We start from the raw sequence: 24337 nt of genomic DNA, 5'->3' as shown, positions 1-24337 counted from the left end.
AAGTGGCAACTACTGAAGCAAATCTATCAGTGATGCATGAACCCCCTAAGGTTACATAATTTTTTTTTTTTGACCAGGTCACACAGACTATCACACACTGACTTAGTATTTTCATGCTAATCTCTGATGGTGAAAAAAAAAACTTGAGATGAAAAAATATTTTCTTTAGATTTTTTAGGAAGAAGAAACATAAAATATGTATTATTTGTAAAAATAATAATTACAGAATTAACATGTATCTTAAAAAATTTAGCTTAAAAATTAATATTATTGCAAAGTTTGGAACTTTAGACTGTGTTCTAGGTCAGTAAGCAGGACAGCTGACATGCTGGATCAACTACTACTATTTGATCACAGACTCTTGGGAAGGAGATTTTAATGACACAATTTAAAGACTTCTCTTTCCAAGAGCTGGCAGATTGTCAAATGCATTCATTAGTTAAATAGCCTTTCTTCCTCTTCACATTTCCGAGTGACTGAGCTCTTACATTATGACAGGATCTGAAAGCAGTTATTTGTCAGAAAGATTCAGCCAGGAGAGCAGTATGAAAGAATCCACAATTTCAAAGAGTTTTCTTTCAATCATAGAAATTCCAATGCTTCAAAGATCACAACAGTATTGTGAGCCTAAACCTCTATTATTTAACTGCATGGAAGTGTCTGCCCTCCTCATTACATAGCAGCACCAAGCTCTTGACACTAGGAACAATATTGTAAGCATTCATAGAAAAAAATTAGGAAGTAAAAACAATTAAAGATATCATAAGTATTTCTGGAGACCATAACTATATGCACTATACTGCACTGTCCATATGGCATCACTTGCCACATAACATACATTACCAAAATAATTTACAATAATTGCTCTGGGCAATGCTAGAACACAGAAGACTTCCATTAAGTGATAATAATTTTCCTGCTTACCTGAATAACCTTTACATCCTGTCGATACCTTGGTGGAAGACCAAAATGCAAAATCCAATTTAACCTTGCACCAAGCAAGATGATTACATCAGCATGCTGTAATGCCCTAATAAAGGGAAATGACAGAACCAGATAAGAAAGAATCATATCAAACAGGCTTTATAAAATTAGAAGCAATCCTAACCACCACAGCAAACTCCATAATATACATATAACTCTTCCTTCCTCTAAGCTGCTTACTTAGCCCCTGCATCCTTTTATACAGCCAATTACCAAGCCATTCTTGAGCTAAGGAACTTAAGAAGAAAACTAATTACTATTTTCCTATTACACAGTATGCAGGAGAGGAATCACTACATCAGGAGACCAACAAGATGCTAGAATAATGCTGAGGTTAAGGCAGAAGACTCACTATTGTGACACTGGCAACAGCGGGTGCCAAAATTAAGATTGTGTGGGCTTCTCATTCTCAGAGTTTAGTCTCTCATTAATTTACTTTTCAGATAGGCAGACAATATTTGGTATATTCTTTTATTCTCCATTCTTCCTGGCAGTGTGCTTAACAGTGATAAAGCTAAGATGCTTGGCAACAGACAGCATTTTACTTTCAGGGTATAAAAATGGTCCATTTGCAAACGGACTCTGTGCATATTCATACATATTAGGGGTTCTTAAGAGTCTGTTCATAGAAATTTTGCCAAGAGCCAAAAAAAAACCTGTTAAAAACTACTTTAAACATAGTCTTTCAGTGTAGTTTGAGATACCTTATTTTTCTTTGTAAATAAAGTGCAATTTAGTGGTAGGGTATTGCAAACACCACACAGAGACAACAGCTGGCAGAATTTCAACTGCAACATGGGCTGTTCAAGCTTCTGTTTATGGTGCTAAAGCAAAAAGAAGGCATTTGTCTAGTGCACAAAGTCAAATGTTTAACATAAACTGTTTGCCAGCTCTGTTTTATGTTACGAAGTACACACTATTGATACATCTACTTGCCATAGGTTTCATAGCTACAGAATATAATGTATCTCAAAGTGTCTTCCTGGTCAGCATTCTAAAGTGATCCACTTAAATCTGTCGTTCCCCTTCCCAGCAAGATCTTCAGTGCTCTACAGCGAGGTGCAAAACACGGTTGAAAAAATTTTCGTGGTATGAATTTTCTCTTCCCTGGCATCTTGCAGAACACCAAAATTCCTAGTTGTTTCTCAGTTGCTAGGATTAGAAGCCTTGCTTTATATTTACGTTGATCTTGCTGCAGCTACACAATTTGGATGGTTATCAGGAACTACTCCTTTTGCCATTGGTGTAGGCAAAAAAGGCAGTCCACAAAGGTCCACCAGCTTCCTGATGTTGTTTTCAGCATGTGAATAAGCAGCACCTGAATGAAATGAAAGAGACTGGTTAATACTACAGAAACCAACCGTATTTGCTTGAACTTCAATTAAGTTGATTTCATTATGGCAGAAAGAGTACTGTTTCCTATTACGAATGCTGCCTGTTATTTTTCATTCTGAAGAACTCAAAACAAAACACGTCAAACCACAGATACCTGTGCTTAAAATTTCACATATTTTTGTGAAAAGTTTTGTTTGCTTGGTTTTTGACTTCAGCTGAACTATTTTATCAATTTTTATGAAGTAGGGCAGGGAAAAATAGGAGATCTTGTTTATTTAAAATGACAATTTTTTAGTGGGTTAAGTTTGGTATTATGGGACAGAGACTTCTGCAGCAGATACATGAGATGACCTTTATGTTGTGTCATGTAACTTCTTGCTCACCCCCTGCATGCTGCCATACCACATGCTCCATAACAACCTGCCCAAAGACTCCACTATAAGCCTTTAGTGAAAAGAGAGATGCACAAACAAGTCCTTGCAAAGGTATGTGTTTCTGCACACATTTCCTCTGATGCTGCAGCAGTACATGGCTGCTGAACTAAACTTGCCCAGGGAACTTGGAATAACTGACTGGTCCTTGTGCAATGGCTTGAATCTGTGAGTCTTAAATCCTAACAAATGTACTCTTATAAATCTTTCCAAAATTCTGCTAGCAACAATATATAGCACCAAGACCAGGTACATTTGTTGAGTAGATTCTCAGATGCTGACATTGACAAAACACAGATTTTTTGATTTTTTTTTTTTGAGTGTTCCACCTTTTCCTTTCAAAGAACACCCTCTTCTTCATGTGTATCCAGCCAGTGAGAAAAAAAAACAACTCCATAATCTCTTCTGACCTACCTTCTGTTTTCAATTTCATTAACTAATCAATGATAAGATCCATCTCATTTCAACCATTGCACTCCCTAATTAAACATAGATAGAGATCATTCCCCACATCTGCATGAAACAGCCTGAGTTAAATGAGCTGGTTATTTTAATTCTGTTCCTAGCTGACCTGTATCTTCAACAGAAACACCACTGCACTGGCTAACACTCCACAAGGAGGCACAAAAGAAGTGAACCAGCACAGAAAATAATTATATTCTATCTCCAGGAATTGATTAAAAAGGCAAAGTACAATGAAAAGTCTGTAAAATAGCAACAGCAGCAGCACCTGTTATGTTGTTGTATATACCCACACAGGTAGGCTGCCACTTTCAGTAAGAACCAACAGAAAAATGACCTTTGCTTACTCTGATTCTTGTTATATATGCCAGAGCATCAGACAGAGAATATAACTTACTTAATAGAACTGAAATAGTTCAGAATTTCTGAAGTGATCCCTTGGTATTTGCTCTAGGATTTAAGACAACAGTTATCTGATTTTTTTCTACATAAACTTGTATTTTAACAATTGATTTTTCTTTAAACTAGATGAAAAGTAAACCACTATAGAACAGAAAAATACATTCTAAAACCAGTGCAGATTTTAACATTAAATTCCAAAGAATTTTGTGTTTGTACTACTGTTTGGTTGGTTGGTTTGTCTGGATAAAAAGAAGATGGGTAACTCTTCTCGGGAAAAGCAATCACTGCTTTTGTCCTGAACGTGCACAGTTCAAAGCTACATCAAAGCATTCTACCTTTGCCAATGATGAGCAGAGGCTGCTTGGAAAGAGCAATGACAGAGGCTGCTTTGGATACAGCAGAGTGGTCAGCCATGCTGATGGGAGGTGGCAGACAGCATTCCATGTACCTGAAGCCAAGCAAAATAAATGAGGCTCATTAAAAAATTCTAAACAAGAAATGCTGAAAGACAAAACCTATTGTTTAGCACAAAATTGCATGTTACAGCATTTATTAGAACAGGAAATATTTTTTTCAAAACAGGCTTTGAAGTTTTCCCTCCTTGTTTCTTTAACCTTGTAGGTAGTGTTGTTTCAGAGATTTACAGTGACATCATTATATTACCATGTTAACTCATTCTTTTTTGAACATTTCATTACAAACAGTAATCTGTATCATGTTATGATGGAATGTTACATTCAGAGGCTTGAATTTCTTGTTTTAGGAAAATAAAATATGAAATTAACCTATAAATTCATTTTCTTTCGTTCAGTGATTTGAAAAATAATGAACGTAATCTTTACGCACTTGACAGAGCTCTTATTCACCTGAAGATTCACAAAATCCCCGGGTATGTCAATATAGCAGGAACCTGGACGACCATACATACTGGTTCTTACAGCCTAGGAAACATACAATCACAGTTTTAATCATTGTTTGACAGGATTTTAAAGATATTTACATTAAAAAAATATTTGCATTCCAAAAAGAAAGAAAACTCTTCTGTAGAGTTCTCTTCTGCAGAGCTACATTTTGCTGATTGATCATAGTGGAAGCTTCCATGGATTGATTTACACCAAAAAAATAAAGTTCTGACAGCCATTTATACTTTCTCTAATATATCAGCTGAAGCCTTTCAGCAGACATACAGTATTAAACTCTCAATTTGATGTAAAGTATTAGACTCTCAATTCTTTGTTTAATTTGCAATGAGACAACTGCATTATCATCTGCTATGTTTGGAGATACAAAATTAAACATTCATGCTGAATTCTACTTAAAGTAGCACAAACAGAGTAAAACCAAGATAAAAAATTCTTCCATTTCCTATTACTTTTGATCCCAGCTCTTCTATTGCAGGTAGATGCTCTGCTGAATTTGCACTTCTGGAAACAGTGTGACTGTATGCAGAATTTAGGCTGACGTGGCTGAAGGGCTGCTAGAGCAGTACCAAGAGACTTCTCTAATCCTCTCTGAAGCACTAAGATAAGGATGTGTTTTCTCTCACTCTCAAAAAAAACTCCAAAGCAAAAACTAAACTCAAACCCCAAACACAACCATCTCCACTGCCCCCTCTGAATCTCCTTCACATGACAGTGGTAAAACAGCTGAAGCATTACATTTCTAATTATTGCATCTTTCCCTAAAAGCATTTTTGTAATAAAAATTTTCCAGCTCTCTCTGAAGCTAACAAAAACCACCACCCAGTACTGCTTACTGGGATCAGTAAGCACCAGACTGGACTAGGATCTATTTCTAGCCTATTCCATGGCATAGTTTGTAAGGCAGAACCTCCCCAATTGTTAATTTACCCAATCAACCATCACCTCCTATCTGCCAGAGCAAATTACTTAGAGTCACAACTATACAAAAATAAACCCTCAAAACTTAAAGGAGACAGTTGTTAATTTTGTATTTTTTCATACCTTTTCAATAACAGCAGAAATAACTTCCAGGCTGCTTGGGCGGACAGAGAGTTTGTTGTACAGCCTGCCAGCTTCAACCTGAATAAAGGCAAATAACCATTATATTGATTTAGCCAAGTGATTTGCTCATTTCCTTCTCATTTCAACATGAAAAGAATGAAAGAAATGTCAGATGAAAAGCAATAAAGTGGAAACTTCCCCATAGAAAAATGCAGTAGCAGCTGATGAAAGCAGTCAAAATCATACTCATTCCTCTGAGTACTTAAGTATTTTGTTGGGTTTTTTTTTCCTCACCCATAAACTGGTTTATTTTCTTGGACATTTTGCTTTTGTCCATCTCAGAACAAACAAAGGTTATTTATTTAGCTAGCTGAAAACCTAAAACAGAGCATGAATTACAATATGAGTAGGGACAAAGACATTCCAGGCAGTCTGCTGTATTTCCACAATGTCAATTTTAAACCAGTAGATGGAGCAAATCAACAGCATTATAAGATATGTTAGGAAATGGTAGTGTTTGGGACTGCTTTTCCTATAATAATGAAGTAACAAGAATTATTTAACTGAAATCTTCCTGTAGAAAATTATATGTGTGTGTACCTGTGGGAATTCTTGGAAAGCTCCCATAGTTTCCTGATTTCTGTCAGAAGAACCTCCAATCACAATCAAAGGCCTAGAAAAGTACATTAAAAAACATACAAAAAAACCCCATGAGTGTATATATATATATATATATATATATATATAGCATCCATAGAACTCTACAAAAATATATACAGAATACAGAAATGGATCCCAAATATCAGAATGTCAGACAGTAGTAGTCTTCCCAGCAGTGTTTGGGTCACCAGTTTTGGGACAATTGGGCCATATTAAGTGACTTGCATCACAGAAGTTCTAAAACCAAATCTCATTGCAGGCAATTTTCATTCAAGTTTGATAATATGGGTGACATAGTGGTTAGAAGGAATGACAACACCTAATAAGAAGTCAAGAAGTATTGACTGGTCCAAAAAGTACTAAGATGTGTGTTTATAAAGGGTACTGTAGTATGCACAAGCACTAGAACTAAGAAACAAGCTAGGATACAATTTTTCAAAAAGATTATATTTTCTTTGCATACAATTTGGAACACAGAAGTTAGTTGGCTGAGAAAACAACTCCCTGCATTTTGTTTTTAGTAAAAAAACCTCCAAACCAACAAAAAATTGACATGCCTGCAAGCAGTCCTGAACTTAAATTTGTTCAAATCTATGCAAGGAAGGCAGTATTACTTTGCAATGAGGGTTATATATTCCACAGGAGTACATTTTTATTGTAATTTCCACAAAATATAATAAGTAATTTTCCTACAGTGAATGAAAACCTGACTTTTATTCAAATTGTAGGTCAAACTCCTTGAAATTCTAAGTGCTGAGTCAAAGAAAGTTGTTTTATTGATCTCCTTATTCATCTGCACTATATTGAAATATTGGGTCAATAGTTTTCTCAGCTTTTTCTCTTAAACAATTTCTCTTCAGATATTCTTTCCTTTGACTGCATTTATCTATACAATGTATCATGCAGAAATATTTGCAGTGTGTTCTATGCACAACCCTAAATTTAATCACCCACAACACTTTCGGATATGTGTATCTAGATCCAAGCTTCATAACCAGGCTATTTCTCTGCCATAAATCAAAAATCTCAGTTTGAATCCCCTGGTGCAATGAAATGAGAACTTCAGGCTGTATCTTATCACTATGAAAAATTGTTATGGAAAAATTGTTATGTTATGTGACTGCTCTACACATTTTATTCTGTTTATTCTCTCCCCTCAGCAAAATGATTATTGCTATCCAAGACTGTTTGACAGTGACAAACCCTATGTTCCTCTCACTTGCCTTTTCCAAATTTATTTAAATATTTTAATGAAAAATCAACTACTACTTCCCAATAATGAAATACAATTACAAACCTGGTCTACTATTTAGAAAACCAACTCTAATAGTTATATCTTGAAAAGATTTAGTTCTGTCCTTGAAGTTTTAAGTAATTCTAACTAGAAAGAAGTCTTTCCCTCAAGGAAATCATTGTACTACTGTCACAATATTGTAGACATTTTGAAGAGCAGTGCTTATAAAGCAAGGCAAAAACATCAGTGAGGCAGAAAGAACCCTTGACTATAATAAACTAACGGTAAGTTTTATGGATTTGCGGAGAAAAACTTGAGTAAACTGAAAAAAAATATACCTGCATTTAAGGAAAGAGCATGGTACTTCAGCATGCTTGTGTTTACTCCAAATTTTACCAACTATCACACACTTGTCTTTTGATTTTATTGTCATAGCCAGACTGAGGTACAAAATCTTGCTCAGAATGAGACCGGAAAGGAGGCAGCAGCATGGCAGGTAATTTTTATCACGATATATCACAATGTTTTACTCTCAAAAATGCAGTTTACCCTCAATAATGTCTCCTGGAAATCCATAAGTAGATTACATGCATAGTTCCTTCTTCAAACCAAACTCCTGACTGTTCAAAAGCAAGGTTTTAATATAATCTTCCTTTTTTAGTTGAAGGTCAAGTAGTGACAGCAAAACTTTAGTCAGCAACTCATTTTTTAAAAAAAGAATTTGAACACTAGAGGGCCTTTTTCAAAAGTCAAACTTGATCTGTTAACGTTCTCATTACCAAATTTCCCTCATCCATCAGCCACTGCTAATTCAGTGTTTCAGATCACGCTGGTCTGGATCCCATTCTGTTCTGTGCACACATCTGCTCGGTATTGCTACAGCTTCTTCCCGAAATACCTCGGTACAGCTTTCTGAACAGCTTTCAGTGGCACACCAGACAAAGCTGGCACATCTCAGTCAAGGCTTTCAGAAGTAAATACTTTCTCTCTACACATCATTTAATTCAATACTTAATTAATACTCTAAATGTGTGGAGAGGAAATAGGGATTTTACAACAATGCAGTTGACAATTTATTTACGTATGAAATACGGTAATTCAAAGGCAGTATGAATTTAAATTTAGGAAACACCTTTAGGGTGATCTTCATGATCATGAAAGCATTACAGGCTAATACTGACTTCATTTTCAAATACATCCATACAACCAGCTGTACAGATAGATTTTTCTAAATATGCACAATGGGATAGGACAAAACCAAGAATTTTATCCATGAGAATACAAAAATTGTAATTAAATTAATTTTAATGTTGATAAAGGAAGAATTCCTTTCTGGTTATCCACACGAAAGGGGAAAAAATATTAAAATACTAAATACCATGGAGCTCAACATCTAAAACAAGTAACAACACACAATTATTGGAATTTTAAAGGGAAAATGCAATTCAATTACCAGCAGTTAATGGTTGCATTTGCCATCCCACCAAGGGTGTGTAAAACACCTGGACCGGACACTACAAGGCATACTCCTGGTCTACACAGAAAATACAAAAACAAAAAAAGAGGAAGAGAGAAAAGGAAAGTGAGCACAGAGAACACCAAATAAATAATCAACAAAAATTAGTAAGGTGCTGAAATATAGACTATTAAATTTTTACTCATGTCACCAAAACTCATGAACAGCTAGGAATTTGTATGCATAACTAAAGACAGACATGGAAATCAGAAACTGTGATGCTGCATCAATCCAACTAGAAAGGCAAGTGAACAATTAGGTGCCACCCACACAGAGGTAGGCAATATACACAGGCTTATCCTAACACAGCTCCTGACTTCTTGTATCACATTTGCTCCACCATCTAACATTTATATGCAATCATGTTTGCAGTTTTCTCAACTGCACTTTATCTGCAGCTACCAATGAAGAAAGCTCACGCTGGAAGTGCATCTGATTCAACACAAATTTTACTGAAATTTAATTCAGGCAGAGACACTTGTTATTCCAGGTGCTGAGATAAAAAATGGCAATTCATAACTAGTAAGCATTTCTAAACAGCTTTGCACACTCTTTACATACCTGCCAGTCAAATATCCAACAGCAGATGCAGCATAACAGGCCTGTTGAAAATACTGCAGTTAGTGATACTGTTGTTATTATTATGTATACATTTAATGATATTTTGTACATAATTTTCAACAATAATACTGAAAATAAGCAGGTACAGATTCTTTCCTGACTATAAGAGCTTAAATATAAGTAAAAGTTCCATTTTTCCATTTCCATTATAAGAAGTGTCCATGAGGACTAATGTGAAAAGTCTCCAGACTCTTCTCTACTTCTCTCCACATTTCAGGCTCCTGTTGTTACCGGATATTACATTAGGATTATTTGGGATTTGAAATCAACCAGATTAAAAAACCCAACTGAAACCAGAACAAAACATGAAACTTCTGCTTTCCACTGCCTTCTGGATGAACATGGAAGAGGGGCTTGCAAGATAAAGACAACAAGCAAAAATGCAGCCATTCTGAATTGTATTTCAGAAATACTGAAATATATTCTGTATATTCAGAAACCAAGCAAAAGGTTGAAATCTCACATTGGAGAGAATAATTAGATTATGTGGGATTGTCTTTTACAAGCTGAGCTGCTGAAATACTTCTCACTCCAGTACCACACATTTAAAGACAAGTTGTGTTTTGAATAAAAATCACAAAACATCTACAACATGTGTTGGCATAGCTCATCAGCACTGTCATTGCAGAGTATGTTTTTAAGCTAACCCTGTAGTGATATTATTTGGATGTAAATTTCACCTAGTAAAAAGACAGTATGTGATCAAGAAGTTTACAGGTGACAACAGAACTCAAGAATTAACACGTGACATTGACCACTCTTTCATATTTTCATACTCCTACCGTGAAATCAGCAAGTTCTAACACATAATGGACAAAAAAAACCAACTAATTTTGCAATATTTTGTAATTTATTAAAGTAAGCTTCTGGGCTTAGAACCTGCCTCTTTCATTTTTAAATGGAGTGGAGATTTGATTTTAGTTATACTTGAGTACTCTGGTGATAAGATGCCCATTTTTGTTTCCAGCTGCCACTATTAAAGGATTCTCAAGCCTGATTCCCTTGACAGCTGCACCAACCCCAGCATATTGTATGCTCACAACTAACTAGGAATACAAATATCAAGAGATTGCTTTGAATGTGTAGTGATAATTATTATTAAAGATTAAGAACTTACATAAACAATGTGTGCTGTTAACAAATAACCATATAGGAAAGGGGGTTTTGAAGTTTAGAACTGATCTGGGTCATCAGTCTTCTAAACAATTGCAGCAATCTCTAATTACCAAAGGACAGATACACAAAATGCACGCCCCTGTGAAGTTGCAACACAGTTTTCACTGTTCAAAGGGCATATGGATGCAGGTGAATTGCTTCTGGCAAACTTATGCTATGTTACAGGCCACAGGAGACTGGCTTATGGGTATTGGTAGTGCTACTTCTAGCTTCATGCTTTCATTAGGTGTTTCTATTCTGCAATAGAAGAGATGTTAGAATATAATAGTCTGATATAATAGTTTTATAAGCTTTTCACAGAATCATTAAGGTTGGAAAAAACCTCCATATTCACTAAGTCCAACCTTTAACCAATCACCATCTTGTCAACTGGACCATGGCGCTCAGTGACATGTCCAGTCATTTTCAACACCTCCAGGGATGGTGACTCCACCACCATCCTGGGCAGAATAACATAAGGATGCCAACCAAAAGCTACATTGCTTGATTATTGCATCATCATGAGATTTTATTGTGTTTTAACTTGTTTATGGGCCCTATTTCCTATGAACACTACTAATCAAAATTTTACCACTTTTACAGGGAAATCCTTTTGCTACATCTGGCCTAGTAATGAGGTAGAAACTCAATCCCTGGAGTAAAATCCCTCAATTTTCCATGTATCATATACAGCTGCTTTCACCAACAAAGGAGGCAGCTGTACACATATCCCCCACAGCCAGACCACACAACTGAGACTTTTAAAACTATGACATGCATATAGTGAGTATATCTTGAATATACTATATATAACTTTTCCTTTGCCAAGAAATTACTCTGTTATTCACTGAGGATAAAGAACAAACAAAAACTCACTACAAGATGCAGCTTCATTCATCCTTTTTGACTCCCCAAAGAAGAGAAATCCCGATATTTTGACATTAAAACCAGTCTTTGTGCTATTATTATTCCATTAAGCAAAAGCAACTCATCATTTGTCTGCAGAATGTTTTTTGTCTCCCTCATCTAGTAAAGAGTAATAAATAGAACAGCATCTCATTTGGCAGTGCAAAGCAATTTTCTCTGATAATTACAGACACACATGAGGAAATTAATTTTAATAATGTTAGTAATCACAGCAAAAACTAGAATATTTGCTCAATGGCCTACTGAAACATAAAGATTGTGCCAAATTCCCAGTTCTTCAAAGACTCAAATACACCTTTTAAACATGTTTGTATATATTTGCCTCTCTCATATGTTACAGATTTTCCATAGAGACATGCATTCCTCTAAATTCTCACATTCCAGTATAAGAGTGTAAGGATTAGACAGCACGAGCACGCAGCTCACAACCACCTGATTTAGGAGAACTACTTTAACAATACTTTGGTGAGGACTGGGACAATCCAAAAGGTTATTAGCAGCATAAATTAAGGAAAACTGGCAACTGCTATAGATCAGGTATGGAAAGCTGCTGGTCCCTCTCCCACCAATTCAGCAGCTATCAGCCAGCTCCCCATCTTGTGCAGCAACCCTTGAAAATGACATATAAATCCAAGGTTATTATCTTCAACCTCAGACCACCCAAGAAACTACTGAGATTAAAGACTTACTACTGTGGGAAACCAAACAAATGCAGAACCAGCAGCATAACACCCAAATGCTGAGGAGCTTGGCTCTTAATTTCTGACACCTACACAATAAAGTTGAAATAGACATAAATAAGAGAGTCTAAGTTCATGGTTGATTTTTGAGCACTTGGAAGCATTATCATTTTCTATAGTTTGCTATTCTGTGAGCTTTTAAAACATAGCTAAGGAAAAAAATATCAATAATTACTTAAATTGTCAGAGCAAGTTATCAATCAACGGGAAAACTTTCCTCTTTGGGCACTTAAGAACCACATAGACTGGGGGGAAAAAAGTAAAGAAGTAGGTAATAAAGTCCTAAAAAGAACTAAAACATCAACTAGAGTGAGAATGATAATATTTTTCCAATATTATCATATAGAGTGTATAGAGGGCTACAGAAAAACAAAAAGCCCTGGATGAGCATCTCAAAACCTGGTAGATATTTGACAATGTATCACTTCAAGGAGATAACTTTGATAATTTGTTTCTTCTCTATCATATACTGTCTTTAAATTATGTTATTTTTTTTTCCTATCCTTGCTCCCTTATTGGAGAATGACATTTTAAATGAAAGAAGATGCAATTCCCTTAACAGAAGTGGAGGGACCACTTCAAAAGGGAAGTGGGGAAAGAAGGGTGCAAAGAAACGCTCAACTCAATGCACCAATGTTCTCCATGATTCCAAAACAGCGGTGGCTGCTCCTGTGTAAGTTCTTTAAAGGAAAATTCAGAGACCACATTCTTCCAGGAAAACTTAAACTGTGTTTTTTTCCACTGTAAAACAGTTAAGGAAAGGATTGGTCTCACTACAGATGTATACTTACAGCTTGTTCATTTCTCATTCCCACATATTTTATTCCAACCGCCTGGGCTGCAACTGCAATTTCAGTGACTGGAATACCAACAATGCCAAACATGTATTCAATATTCTGTAAAGAAAAATGTTGGGAAAAGTCAGACTGTTTTCTCCCAAAAGACAGCTTTAATAAGCACATGCCAAACACAGACATGCTAACTACACAGGCAGTCTAAAACTAAGGTCTAACATATATAGTCACAGAGAAGCTCACAGGTCACTGTCAAACAGAGCTGGCATCAGCTGGTATTTGTTGCTCAGCCCTCTGTGGTTGTGAAATCCCTGGATTTTGAGTCTATAAGCAGTGGGACAATGGCTCAGTGCCTCAGTCAATGTGCATTTAGTGCTTTCTCCTGAGCAATTCTTACCTGGGCCATGTCTGCTATGTCACTTTCCTGATTCTCAGTATGTCAGCTTCCTCTACTCTGAAAATGCCTTCTGTTTTCACACTTTCACAGAAAATCAACGACAAAAAGCCCCCCAAAAATGGTTGGGAAAGTATCGTGCCCACAGAAACGCAGAGATAAAGAAGACTACGCTTATCTGGATTACAACTGAACTACTTTTCTATGTTTCGCAGGCCACACGCAAAGTCTTCTCGCAGGACCCGTGCCAGGCCTGCAGCATCTCGAGTTCAGGGACAACAGGGAGTGCTGGTCACTGTGAAGGAGGCGCGGGAGGCACATCCAGCTGTCACGGGAGAGCCGCAGACACTGCTCGGCATTGCCTGGTGGTAACGGGGGGATCGGCTGAGCTCGGGAATGGGGCAGCCTCGGGGAGGGGGCAGGCTCTCTCCAGAAGGGAATCGCTGTCAGCCTGGGGAACGCCGCTCTGGGGTCAGCAGCCCACGGCGGCACCGGGGCTGTGCGGTGGAACCTCCCTCCCTTCCTCTCATTCCCTCCCACGAGCCCTTTCCGTCCGCCCCCGGGAGAGCGGCAGCGCCGGTCGGGCTGGGTCCGGCCGCGCACATTCAGTCGCTGCAGACTGTCCCGGCCCGCGGGTCCCCCGCGCTCTTACTTGCGCCCTGAGGGCCTGGGCGATGAGCTGCGCCCCGCTGACCGACTCGCCCTCCATGTCGGCCCCGCCGCCCGCCTCGAACCGGCCGACCCGGCACCCCGGGCGAAGGGCGCGTGCAGTGACTGACAGTGGGGTCGGCCAATCAGACTGCGAAGAGGGCGGGCCCGAGAGACCCACCCCTCACTCTACTGGCGGGCGGCACGGGGCGGGGACCGGAACAGCTTCCCATTGGCCAGAACGGGCAGCCAATCAGAGGCCGCGAGGCGCAGGCCCTGCAGCGTGAGGCTCGCGGTGCGCGGGGCGGGAGCGGGACGGGCCCGGCCGGGTGCGGGGCGGGCACGGCGGGGTCGCTGCAGGTCCGGCCCCGGCCCCGACCCCGACCCCGCTGGCCTCCGTGAGCCGCAGGGCCGCGCGGTACCCGGGGCAGCCGCCCTCGAGCTGTCCGGCTGTGTGGGGCCGGTCTGAGGCGGCGAACACGGAGCGGGGCGAAGTACAGGGGTTGTGTGAGGTGGCGGTGGCCGCCGCCGGCGCTCGCCAGGAGCAGCGCCAGAGGAGTGCGAGACACCCTCCCAAAATCCCAGCAGAAGGATGGCGCACGCCCCTTTGTCCGGCTCTGCCCATCTCGGCACGTGTCGCTGAGGGGACACGGGTGGCAGCGTGTCCCTGCCCCACGCTCGGGCTTGTCCGTGCCACCGCTCTCGGTTTGTCCAGCCGAACCACTTAGCGATAGCAGCGCTCCATTCGCCCTCACTCGCCAAACGACAAAAACACATAGATAACAAAAAACCTTCACAAAACCTACATTACAAAATACTGTAATATAATGCAGCAAATAAAAGCTCTACACAGGCGGTATCAGTAGAAAACCCCATGAATTCCACTATATTTTATGTATTTTTAAAATACGTTGTATAATGTATAGTAGAATGGCAGCAACATCACAACCCGTGGTTATCATTCAGCCTAAAAAACACTTTATTTTTTCATAGCCAATTGAATATTTGCCTAGTAGTCATTACTGCTTATGTTACTATTATTACTGTTTATGTTGCTGCTTATGTTACTATACTATATTGTAGGCATAGCTTAACATGCATTTGCTATTAACCACTCAGGAGGACCCAGACCAGCGCTGTGCTGCCTCTGTTATTTCAAGGTCTGTTGGATTCTTCTGAGCATAGAAGTGTGAAGAAGGAGGGTATGTGTTGTCTTTCTCTGTGTATACATCCAGGTGTGGTGGCAGGTGACAGACAAGTTTCCAAAGCTGTTGAAAAAGCAAGTGGCTGGATGCTTTATTTCACAACTGAGATCAGATGGTTCTGAAAAGGTGAATAGAACAGTCTGCAGTGTGAATAGGAAAAGTTTGCAGTGTGACTGGGGGGAAACCTTGGCATCCAAACCTGGACACCAGTCTTTTTATGTAGAACTATAATTGGAATATTGTGACTCCATGACAGTAATACTGCTATGAAATATTTGTATTTGGGTGACATGATCCTGCTGAAGCCTGTCTGTTGGGCAAAGGACCACATAAATCACAGGAAAGGGACATAAAAAGATAAAATTGTTAAGCATTTCAGGTAATGGAAATTTAAAGTCATGGCTCAAGTGAGGTGACAGCTCTGTAGACCCTAAGCAAATTTACTTCTCTTCAAGGAAAGGATTTATGAGATGGTGTGGCACTTTCCAATAGTAAATGCATCCATAGTGTGGCAGAGACATATTTGGAATTTCAACAGCCTAAGGGCTGAGTAAACCCTATTGGTGTCCTTATTTTGGCTGGAAAGTTTAATACACCCAAGCCCAGCCTTGGGGCTTGTCATGGCTCTGTGTGTTAGAAGCAATCCATGAGAGAGCAGAGTTCAAGCTGTCAGACAAGGGAAAGGCTTTAGGGAGCACTCACACAAGTGCTCAGCCATCATCTGTACGACTAGCAGTAATCACAACCCGGGGTTGGACTCAGAGGAACTATTTTAGTTATTTCAGTTGCCCCAGGTTCAGCCAGATAGGGTTATGTAGTTGCATGTTCAGTACTAAACCTCTTGTGCATCTAAATGAGTAAAAGATTAGTACTTTGAGTGTTTCTGACCACCAGGAAATGAAACGTAGTAGAAAAATAAGACCTCTCCAAGCAGGTTTGTAAAATATAACCTTTTGTAGAGGCTCATTACCTGTTAATTTTTTTCTATCAGTGTGTTTGGCTTTTTAAAAAAAGGCAGTTTTTCTAACGCATAGCAATTCTATCTAGTGATCTGAAACTCTTCAACTTTTTCCATCACTAGTAATGATGAATTCTAATTACATCTTAGTTGACAACTTTATTAAGGAGCAGCTGACTAGAACTCATTCCTGCCCTAAATAGGCATTTTGGCTTTGAAGGGGTGACAAGAAATAGCTTTGCCAGTGAAATGCAACACACCTTGTTTATTTTCAGGATGTTCTTTAACTGTGAGAGGTTTCTCACCTCTGAACTTCCTCCTTCTGCTACTGCTTTATATCTTCACATGTGCTTTGGTATTTCAACTGCAAAGCTGAGCTGCACAGGACAAGGAGGCCCCTCCATTCTTGATATTCATTGCCAAATCACCCCCAAAAAGTACTGAATGTTTTCCTCAACATGCAGAATAGCAAGGATAGCTTGTCATACATCACTTTTCAAAACTGTTTATATAAATGCAGTATCTTTAATCCATCTGATTGCAGAGAGGCCAAGGTTTTATTCTGTTTTTGTCACACTTTAAATAAATTTACCCTTGAGGACGTACATATGGACACATTGGCTAATTAAAGCTCAAGGAAATAGGAATATGTAGTTGAGCTTAGCAGCATTTGAACAGCTAAGTTACTCCTGTACCCTTAGAAGTGTTATTATTACATGTTAAGACTTTAGTTGAACAAACAATTCTGCCTACCATGGGCACCAAAGTTATAATTTTGCTGTCCTACATAATGCTTTTTCCATTTGCTCACTGTTATGTACTAAGCAGTTGGTGTTTAGGAGTAAAAAAAAAGCAGTATTGATGATTGTTATTAGCTGCTTTTAATCCTGGAATTCAAGCAGAGTGATATTTTTAGTTAGCTTCTTAGACATTCTCTTTTTGGCTACACAACTACATTTAATAGAACATGAATAAAAATAAGACTGTGATTAGTTTAGAATTGATTTTTTTTTTCCTAATGAACTCTTATGGGCTTTAGAGAAGTCTCTTCATGCATGTGTCTGTCAGTCTTTACTTGCTTTGGAAAAACTCAGGGAGTTGTAGATCACAAAGACTGAAGGGCACTAAGACAGGTTTGGAACACTTTTTTTTTTTTCTCAGATACAAGTTCCCAGAAAGCAAATACAATTAAAAAGTCAGTAACTGAACTTAGAGCCATCAATATATAGCACCACTAGGTCTCTCCTGCATGATTTTTCAACTTCACTGATACTCAAGATTTAATTCCTTAATGATACTAGTGACACTGTGGTGACAAATACAGAATTCTCATGTTGTGAGAATAATTCTGAATAAAAAGGCATTTCTGCAGTCTTTCTGAAGTGTTGCACAATCATTGACTGCATCAGTCTTTGTTCTAAGTCCTTTCCTAACTTGGGAAGTCAAAAGGTTACATGGGGAGCCCATAGTGCAGAAAATGCCCCAGCCTTCCTGATTCAATAATGCATCGCTTTTTTGTAAGAAAAGCCAACTAATGCAATTTTTCTCCATTTTGTATAGCTTTCTTATTTATTTGTATTACTATGAAAGGATTTTTGACGTTACCTGTCTGCGTTGCGTGGGAGGAATGCGGATCTGAATTGCACTCAACATTTTTATAAATGTTCAAAAAAGCTGCACTGTAGGAGAAATATTTGCCTATTTCATATGTGAAGTTGGAATACAGTAAATTCATAATCCATTAGGGGAAGCATTTTCATGATAGATAGATGCAGAAGTAGTGTCTAGTGTAATTCACTTGGCAATTGTCTTTCAATGTTGATAAAATAAGTCCTATTTCTGCTTGATTGCTAAATACACTCTCCAAGTAATTTTAGGAAATGCTACTTTTAAATATATCTCCCATCACTGAATGGTGGAGGACCTGCAAATTTGAGAGCTGCTTTAAACTTTTCTCAAAGATGCTTTGATATAGGGTGAAATAATCTATAAATGAATATTAATTATAAATGGAAACCAAGCAAGGAGATCAGTTGAGCTATATACGACGCTTAAATGCTTTTAAAGAGGACACAGTTGTTTAAAGCACCAGCGTAGATGGATTTAGAAACAATGCACAATGGTCATTCAGGAACCTAAAAGCACCACACTGCTGAGAGCCTCAGTTACCATGCACACTTAATTGTAAATTTAAATTCCTGACATGATATTTTGCTCAAGTTCCCCCACCCCACCTGTCCGGGTTTTTTTCCCCTTTAGATTTATGGGGTTCACCATGGTGGCTCTGTGCTGGAAGCTGCCCATCTGCCTTCTCTTCTATCAAGTGGTCTCAGGAAGAGTGAGGAGGGAGGGGCACTACGTGGCGGCCGTGTACGAGCATGAGTCCATCCTGAGCCCGACGCCGGCGGCGCTGGTGGAGCGACGCTCCGCGCTGGAGCTCATGGGCAGGAACCTCGACATCTATGAGCAGCAAGTGCTGGCTGCTGCCAGGCAGGTACGGCCCAGCTCCAGGCAGCACTCCTGTGTGCCCTGGGTATATATAGAGGAAGTGCTGTTTGAAGATAATTTTTCACATTTATGTTCCCAGGCAACTAAAGCTGTGTTTATATCTGTAACTATGGTCTGGGCTCTCAGACGATCTGACCTGCCAGCAGCTCTGAAAAAGAATCAGGCCAATTTGCATCCCGCCTGACTCAGGCTATTCCAAGCTTGGAAAAACACACCCATCGTTATTTAGTATAGGGAAATTAATTTTCTATTTTGGTCTGAATACCTAGCTCCTTTCTGTTTTCTTAAATAGAAGCGTTTCCTTGAAGGTTTGTCTTGCTGGCAGCTGTCTTGGGTTTGGTCTTATTCCAGTGCTCTCAATGGAAATTCCTGAATGTTTCTAAAAACTAAGGAAGTCAAATGCTTTGGAAATTAATGTTCCGCTTTTAACAACTTTGTGGAACTAAAGTTTTCCATTCCTTTCTCCTACCCACCATGGAATGGTTCTCAGTCTAAATATATTTAGACTAGTATTGCCAGCTGTTCTTATGTGTTGCCCTCATTCCTCCCCTCCCAAGAAAACCCCAGCTGGTTCTAGTGACAGGAAGCAAGTGTTACTGGTCCTACACGAGGAAGAACTGAGTTGCAATTTTCAGAGATCTGTTGTTCTAGGACAGAATAATTACTGTTTTTATATAATTTGAAAACATGATTTTTTTTATTTTTTTTTGAGAAGTTCAGATGATAGGGCAGAAGCATAATGGCAATTCTTATTCAGCCCTGCACCCAAGACACGTAAATTATCCCAAAACCATTGCATAGATAATACATTGGAGCTGACTTTTGAAAACTAACAGGAATTTGGGTGGCTGGTGCTGGGTCTGATTTAAGAAGAGTCCACCTCATTTTTAGGAACAATTCAGATCTCCTTGAACTTCAGGCAGAGCCTCTCATTTCTACCAGACTGTGCACTGCTTCCACAGTGAAGCTGTTTCTGAAATGAGCACTCCCAGTAACCTGTCCAACCCTATACTGAAATGGGATTTAGAGAAGTCTCTTCATGTGTATGTCTGTCAGTCTGTATTTGCTTTGGAAAAATTCAGTGAGTTGTAGATCATCCAATACCTAACTAATTAAGTGATGCTGCACCTTTGACAAAACGTATCTGCAAATAGCATAATTCTGATAAAAAAATTAAGACACATTTTAACATCATCAGTCTTTAACCTGAATGATGACATTCTCATGACTTGTGTGAAGGGAGAATACCTTTGGTAAGAAATCGGAGGCGGTATGCTTTCATTTGCATGAGCTTGAAATAATGTCAAATTACTTTTCAAGAGAAAGGTATGTGTCAGGTTAAATAAGTTTTTCTTTTATACACATAGTTACACACCTACTACATAGTTATACCTACTATGAAGTTGAAGAAAAGACATCTTCAAGCAACATTACTGGCAAAACATAATTGGATTATCCTTAACTTTCTTTAGCTCTTTTAACCCACAAGATCCCCCTTTTCCTTTGCTTTGCCTCCAAAACATGTCTGTGTTTTACATACAGGGGGCACAGATCATTGTTTTTCCTGAGGATGGAATCCATGGCTTCAACTTCACCAGAAGCTCCATTTACCCTTACTTGGATTTCATTCCGCATTCCCACTCTGGGAGGTGGAATCCCTGCAGAGAGCCCTATTTGTTCAATGACACAGAGGTAAACATAGGGGGGATGCCAGCATGGGTGGGATAACTGAACGCTCCAAGTGGGAAACAGTTCAAGTTGGTTTGCTTAAGGAAGTAAGCAAGAAGTTTAACAACTCCTAGTACCAGATTCTGTTTTCATGGATGCTCAAGCTCTGCCAGTTTCATTCTTAGCAGAGGAGGGTTTCACACATACGTGTGAGGAGATCAGTTGTGTATGAACCATGTGGATTTGTCATCTCCTCCTCCCCAGCCTCTGAAATGGTAATTCCTCTCTTGTAAGAGCCATTGTGTGTGGTTTTAGTTTGAACAACATTGTTTTATATAAAACCACAGTAGTATCTTCCCTTTTGGTGCATTCTCATTACTCAGCTTTAATGACTTAATGCCATCACAGCATTCTGACTCAGCAATAATTGCCGAATGATTAGCACAAGTAACAGGACTTACCTGCTGCAACATAATAGAAATCACAGCTTGACACGTACCAAAGGTGATTGCATAAGATATGACCTGGCTGTTACAGAAATAGTACTGTCATTCACTGCTCTGGACGTGACCTGAAAATAACCATGCTCAGTAAATACAGACTGCTAATTCTTCCAGTACTCAGTATAATGAAAGAAATCGTGCCCGTACCTAGTGAGCAGGATTTGTGTGTGAACATGAATCGCAGTTGTAAACAATGATCTGTTTTGGCCTGTGAATCTTGGTTAGCAATGATCATGGCCAAGCAAGCAAGAACTTAGTTTGCCATTCAGATGCTGTTTGGAGATTGCAGTAATGTCAGTCTTTGGTACAGCACTCTGTGTTAGGGAAGAAATAGCCCAGTAATACTATGGTCTGAAATGTTTTCTGTTTATTTGCTGTAATACACAAGGTCTATCCCTTTCCATCTCTGCTTCTCTAAGTCGTAGGTAGTAATTGCTTTTTAAAGATTTATAGTAGAAACATCCAGGTGCAGATGATCATTATTAGACACTTGCTGTTCTAAAGGCACACACAGATCAGTTGTGTTCCTTGGCAAAGCTTTCAGTTGACATACGGTGTTTTAAAGCCATTGGTGCTCCTACAAGTCACAAGTTTCTAAAAATAAACACCCTTGGAATAGATTTATTTACTTCCTTCCTTCTGAGGAAATAAAACTCAGACAATCTTTTTTTCAGAGTTGTTTTAAAAGAAACATCTGAAATACCTTTCTGCCTACAAAGCTACTGGTCCAAATAGCTTTTGTCACAAAATCATCAGTGCTTTTAAATTTTACGGATATGGTTAAATATGTTCAATTTTGAACTTCCAAAATAATAATTTGGAAAGTATTAAGTCACAGGCGCTTAAGTAAAACTTACTCCACCACATTCTGAAGCACTCACATTTCTCCCTGCTGTTTTCCAGGTTGTTCAGCGCCTGAGCTGCATGGCTCTGAAGAACAAGATATTCCTTGTGGCCAATTTAGGGACCAAGCAGCCGTGTGAGCGCTCGGATCCGCAGTGCCCGTCGGACGGGAGGTACCAGTTCAACACCAACGTGGCGTTTGCCGCGGACGGAACGCTGCTGGCCACGTATCGCAAACACAATCTGTACTTCGAGTACGCTTTTGACACCCCTCCAGAGCCAGACTACGCATTCTTTGACACCCCTTTTGCTGGCAAGTTTGGCATGTTCACTTGCTTTGATATACTCTTTTTTGAGCCTGCTGTGAACCTCATCAGACAATACAATTTGAAGCAAATTGTTTATCCAACTGCCTGGATGAACCAGCTCCCACTTTTGTCTGCTGTAGAGTTTCAACAAGCTTTTGCAACAGCTTTCAATGTCAATATTTTAGCAGCCAACATCCACCACCCTACCTTGGGCATGACAGGGAGTGGCATATACACTCCAGTCAAATCATTCATCTACCACAACATGGAAAGTTACGGTGGCAAGCTCATAGTAGCAGAAATTCCTGTGATTACTGCAGATTATAAAACAAATTTAGAGAATAATGAAAGACTTAGAGAGAACTTACATGACTCATGTAGGACTTCTACAAGCACCTCACTGGATGATGAAGTTTGCTTTAAGGAGCAAGAAGAGACTCCTGGCAGAGTATCTGAGAAAGGAAAGGGACAGTCACCTCCTTCCTTTTATGCAGAAATGATGTATGACAACTTCACTTTTGTTCCTGTATGGGGGGAAGAAGGAGAGCTCCAGGTTTGTGCCAATACCCTTTGTTGTTACTTAAACTACCGGAGAGCTGTTTCAACTGATGAATTATATGCTTTGGGAGTTTTTGATGGGCTCCATACAGTACATGGCACATACTATGTCCAGGCCTGTGCCTTGGTGAAGTGTGGTGGTCTCAGCTTCAGCACTTGTGGACAGGAGGTCACAGATGCCACTGCTCTCATAGATTTCCAGCTATGGGGAAATATGAGCACCCCTTACATCTTTCCTTTGCTGCTGACATCTGGTATTACCCTGGACTTTGCTGATCACATGGGCTGGAAAAACAACCACTATTTCCTCAGCAAAAATAGAACATCGTCTGGCCTCCTGACAGCTGCTCTCTATGGGCGATGGTATGAGAAGGACTAGCACAGATATTTGACTGACTCAGAAAACAACTGCCCGTATGTTCAGAGTATGTGTCTTAACAGAAATTGTTGGATATCCATATTTCCTAGAGGTTCAGGTGTGTTTGTCCCATCACTGCCTGATTAGGTCCCACATTTGAAATAATGGCTGTAAGTACAGTCTGTACCATGGTAGCTGATGTCCTACCAGGAGTGAAAGAACTTCCTTGCAAAGGTAAAGGCTTGCTGTGATCTGCTGAGATGTTTTATACCAGAAAATAACACTTCTCATTTCAACTGAATTTATTACTTTTAATTGAATCCTTTGGTTTTTGAGGGTCCTGGCTGGGAGTATGGAAATTAATGGAATGGAAAACTATTGCAAGAAAAAAAAACCCAAAACAAAACAAAGGAAGGAAGACACAAATATTGTGCATAACATGCACAAAAACATGTAGGTATACAGACATATAGCATTTATGTGCTGAGGTTCTGATTAGGGTCCCATGACTGGTTTTCTTACTTAGAGTCAAAAACTCCCAGCTGAAATCCTTACCACTGACTGCCCACTCAGGTATCTGTAGTCCTGTTACCCATTTAACTGAATGTTACGGCTGTAAACATCTACAGAACAGCTAATGACTCTGAAAACCTAGACTGCAGCAAGACACAATTCACAAGAAATTATGTTTAAAGAAAACATCAGCATTGAATATCAGTGGCCATATTATGTACTGTCTGAGTACTTTAACTTTCCCTGTTGAAAAGAGATTTAAAAGAGTCATTTTAAGACTGTTTTGACTTTAAAACATCTTACATGTTGTTGATGAATTTATTCAAGAGGAGTTATGAAAAGCACATAATAAGCTGTGGGGCAGCAAGGATTTTGCATCAGTGCTTCATGTGCCAGATGGCAGGTTTGTGCTGCTGAGTAAAACACACATTTTTTTCCAGAGTAATAACTAGATTAAGTGCTATAGCTGTTCTACTGCAGTGAAGAAGTTGGGAAGAGAGTATTCAAAGGTTATTAATTTGGAGTTAAATTCAGACAAGTTAATGTATTCTCAAGCATTATAATTTTATGGGGTCTTACTGGCTATTATGACTTCATCTGGGTAATGGCTGTTGAGTAATGGAATAAACACAACTGTTCCTTTGGTGA

General features: G+C 39.1%; 2 protein-coding genes across 6 annotated transcripts in view; one reads left to right on the top strand and one right to left on the bottom strand.

Annotated features, from left to right (window-relative positions):
* HACL1 (2-hydroxyacyl-CoA lyase 1) overlaps nucleotides 1-14490 on the bottom strand; it is a 21533-nt gene extending 7043 nt beyond the window's left edge. The window contains exons 1-10 of the mRNA XM_023919182.2: nucleotides 14272-14490; nucleotides 13223-13327; nucleotides 9550-9590; nucleotides 8926-9006; nucleotides 6179-6251; nucleotides 5579-5656; nucleotides 4461-4555; nucleotides 3950-4062; nucleotides 2167-2302; nucleotides 925-1030 (exon numbers count right to left, since the gene is read on the bottom strand). Coding sequence (XP_023774950.2) covers nucleotides 925-1030; nucleotides 2167-2302; nucleotides 3950-4062; nucleotides 4461-4555; nucleotides 5579-5656; nucleotides 6179-6251; nucleotides 8926-9006; nucleotides 9550-9590; nucleotides 13223-13327; nucleotides 14272-14328 — 885 coding nt within the window. The 5' untranslated portion in view covers nucleotides 14329-14490. The remainder of the gene's footprint in view (nucleotides 1-924; nucleotides 1031-2166; nucleotides 2303-3949; nucleotides 4063-4460; nucleotides 4556-5578; nucleotides 5657-6178; nucleotides 6252-8925; nucleotides 9007-9549; nucleotides 9591-13222; nucleotides 13328-14271) is intronic.
* On the top strand, nucleotides 14438-24337 carry BTD (biotinidase). Of its 5 annotated transcripts, none has more exons than XM_086852663.1 (5): nucleotides 14438-14562; nucleotides 15387-15469; nucleotides 18690-18924; nucleotides 20481-20630; nucleotides 22013-24337. In XM_086852663.1, the coding sequence occupies exons 3-5, from the start codon at nucleotides 18694-18696 to the stop codon at nucleotides 23195-23197; spliced, it is 1566 nt and encodes a 521-aa protein (XP_086708789.1). In that variant the 5' UTR covers nucleotides 14438-14562; nucleotides 15387-15469; nucleotides 18690-18693; the 3' UTR covers nucleotides 23198-24337. The 5 variants fall into 5 exon arrangements, with proteins under 5 accessions (XP_086708789.1, XP_086708799.1, XP_086708820.1 ...); XM_086852673.1 differs by having other exon boundaries at nucleotides 14506-14550; XM_086852694.1 differs by having other exon boundaries at nucleotides 14519-14562; nucleotides 18755-18924.

Source organism: Cyanistes caeruleus, chromosome 1 (assembly GCF_971803275.1).
Source record: "Cyanistes caeruleus chromosome 1, bCyaCae1.hap1.1, whole genome shotgun sequence".
Lineage (NCBI taxonomy): Eukaryota > Metazoa > Chordata > Aves > Passeriformes > Paridae > Cyanistes > Cyanistes caeruleus.
The sequence above is the reverse complement of the archived record's forward strand: the minus strand, read 5'-3'. Positions and strand labels throughout refer to the sequence as shown.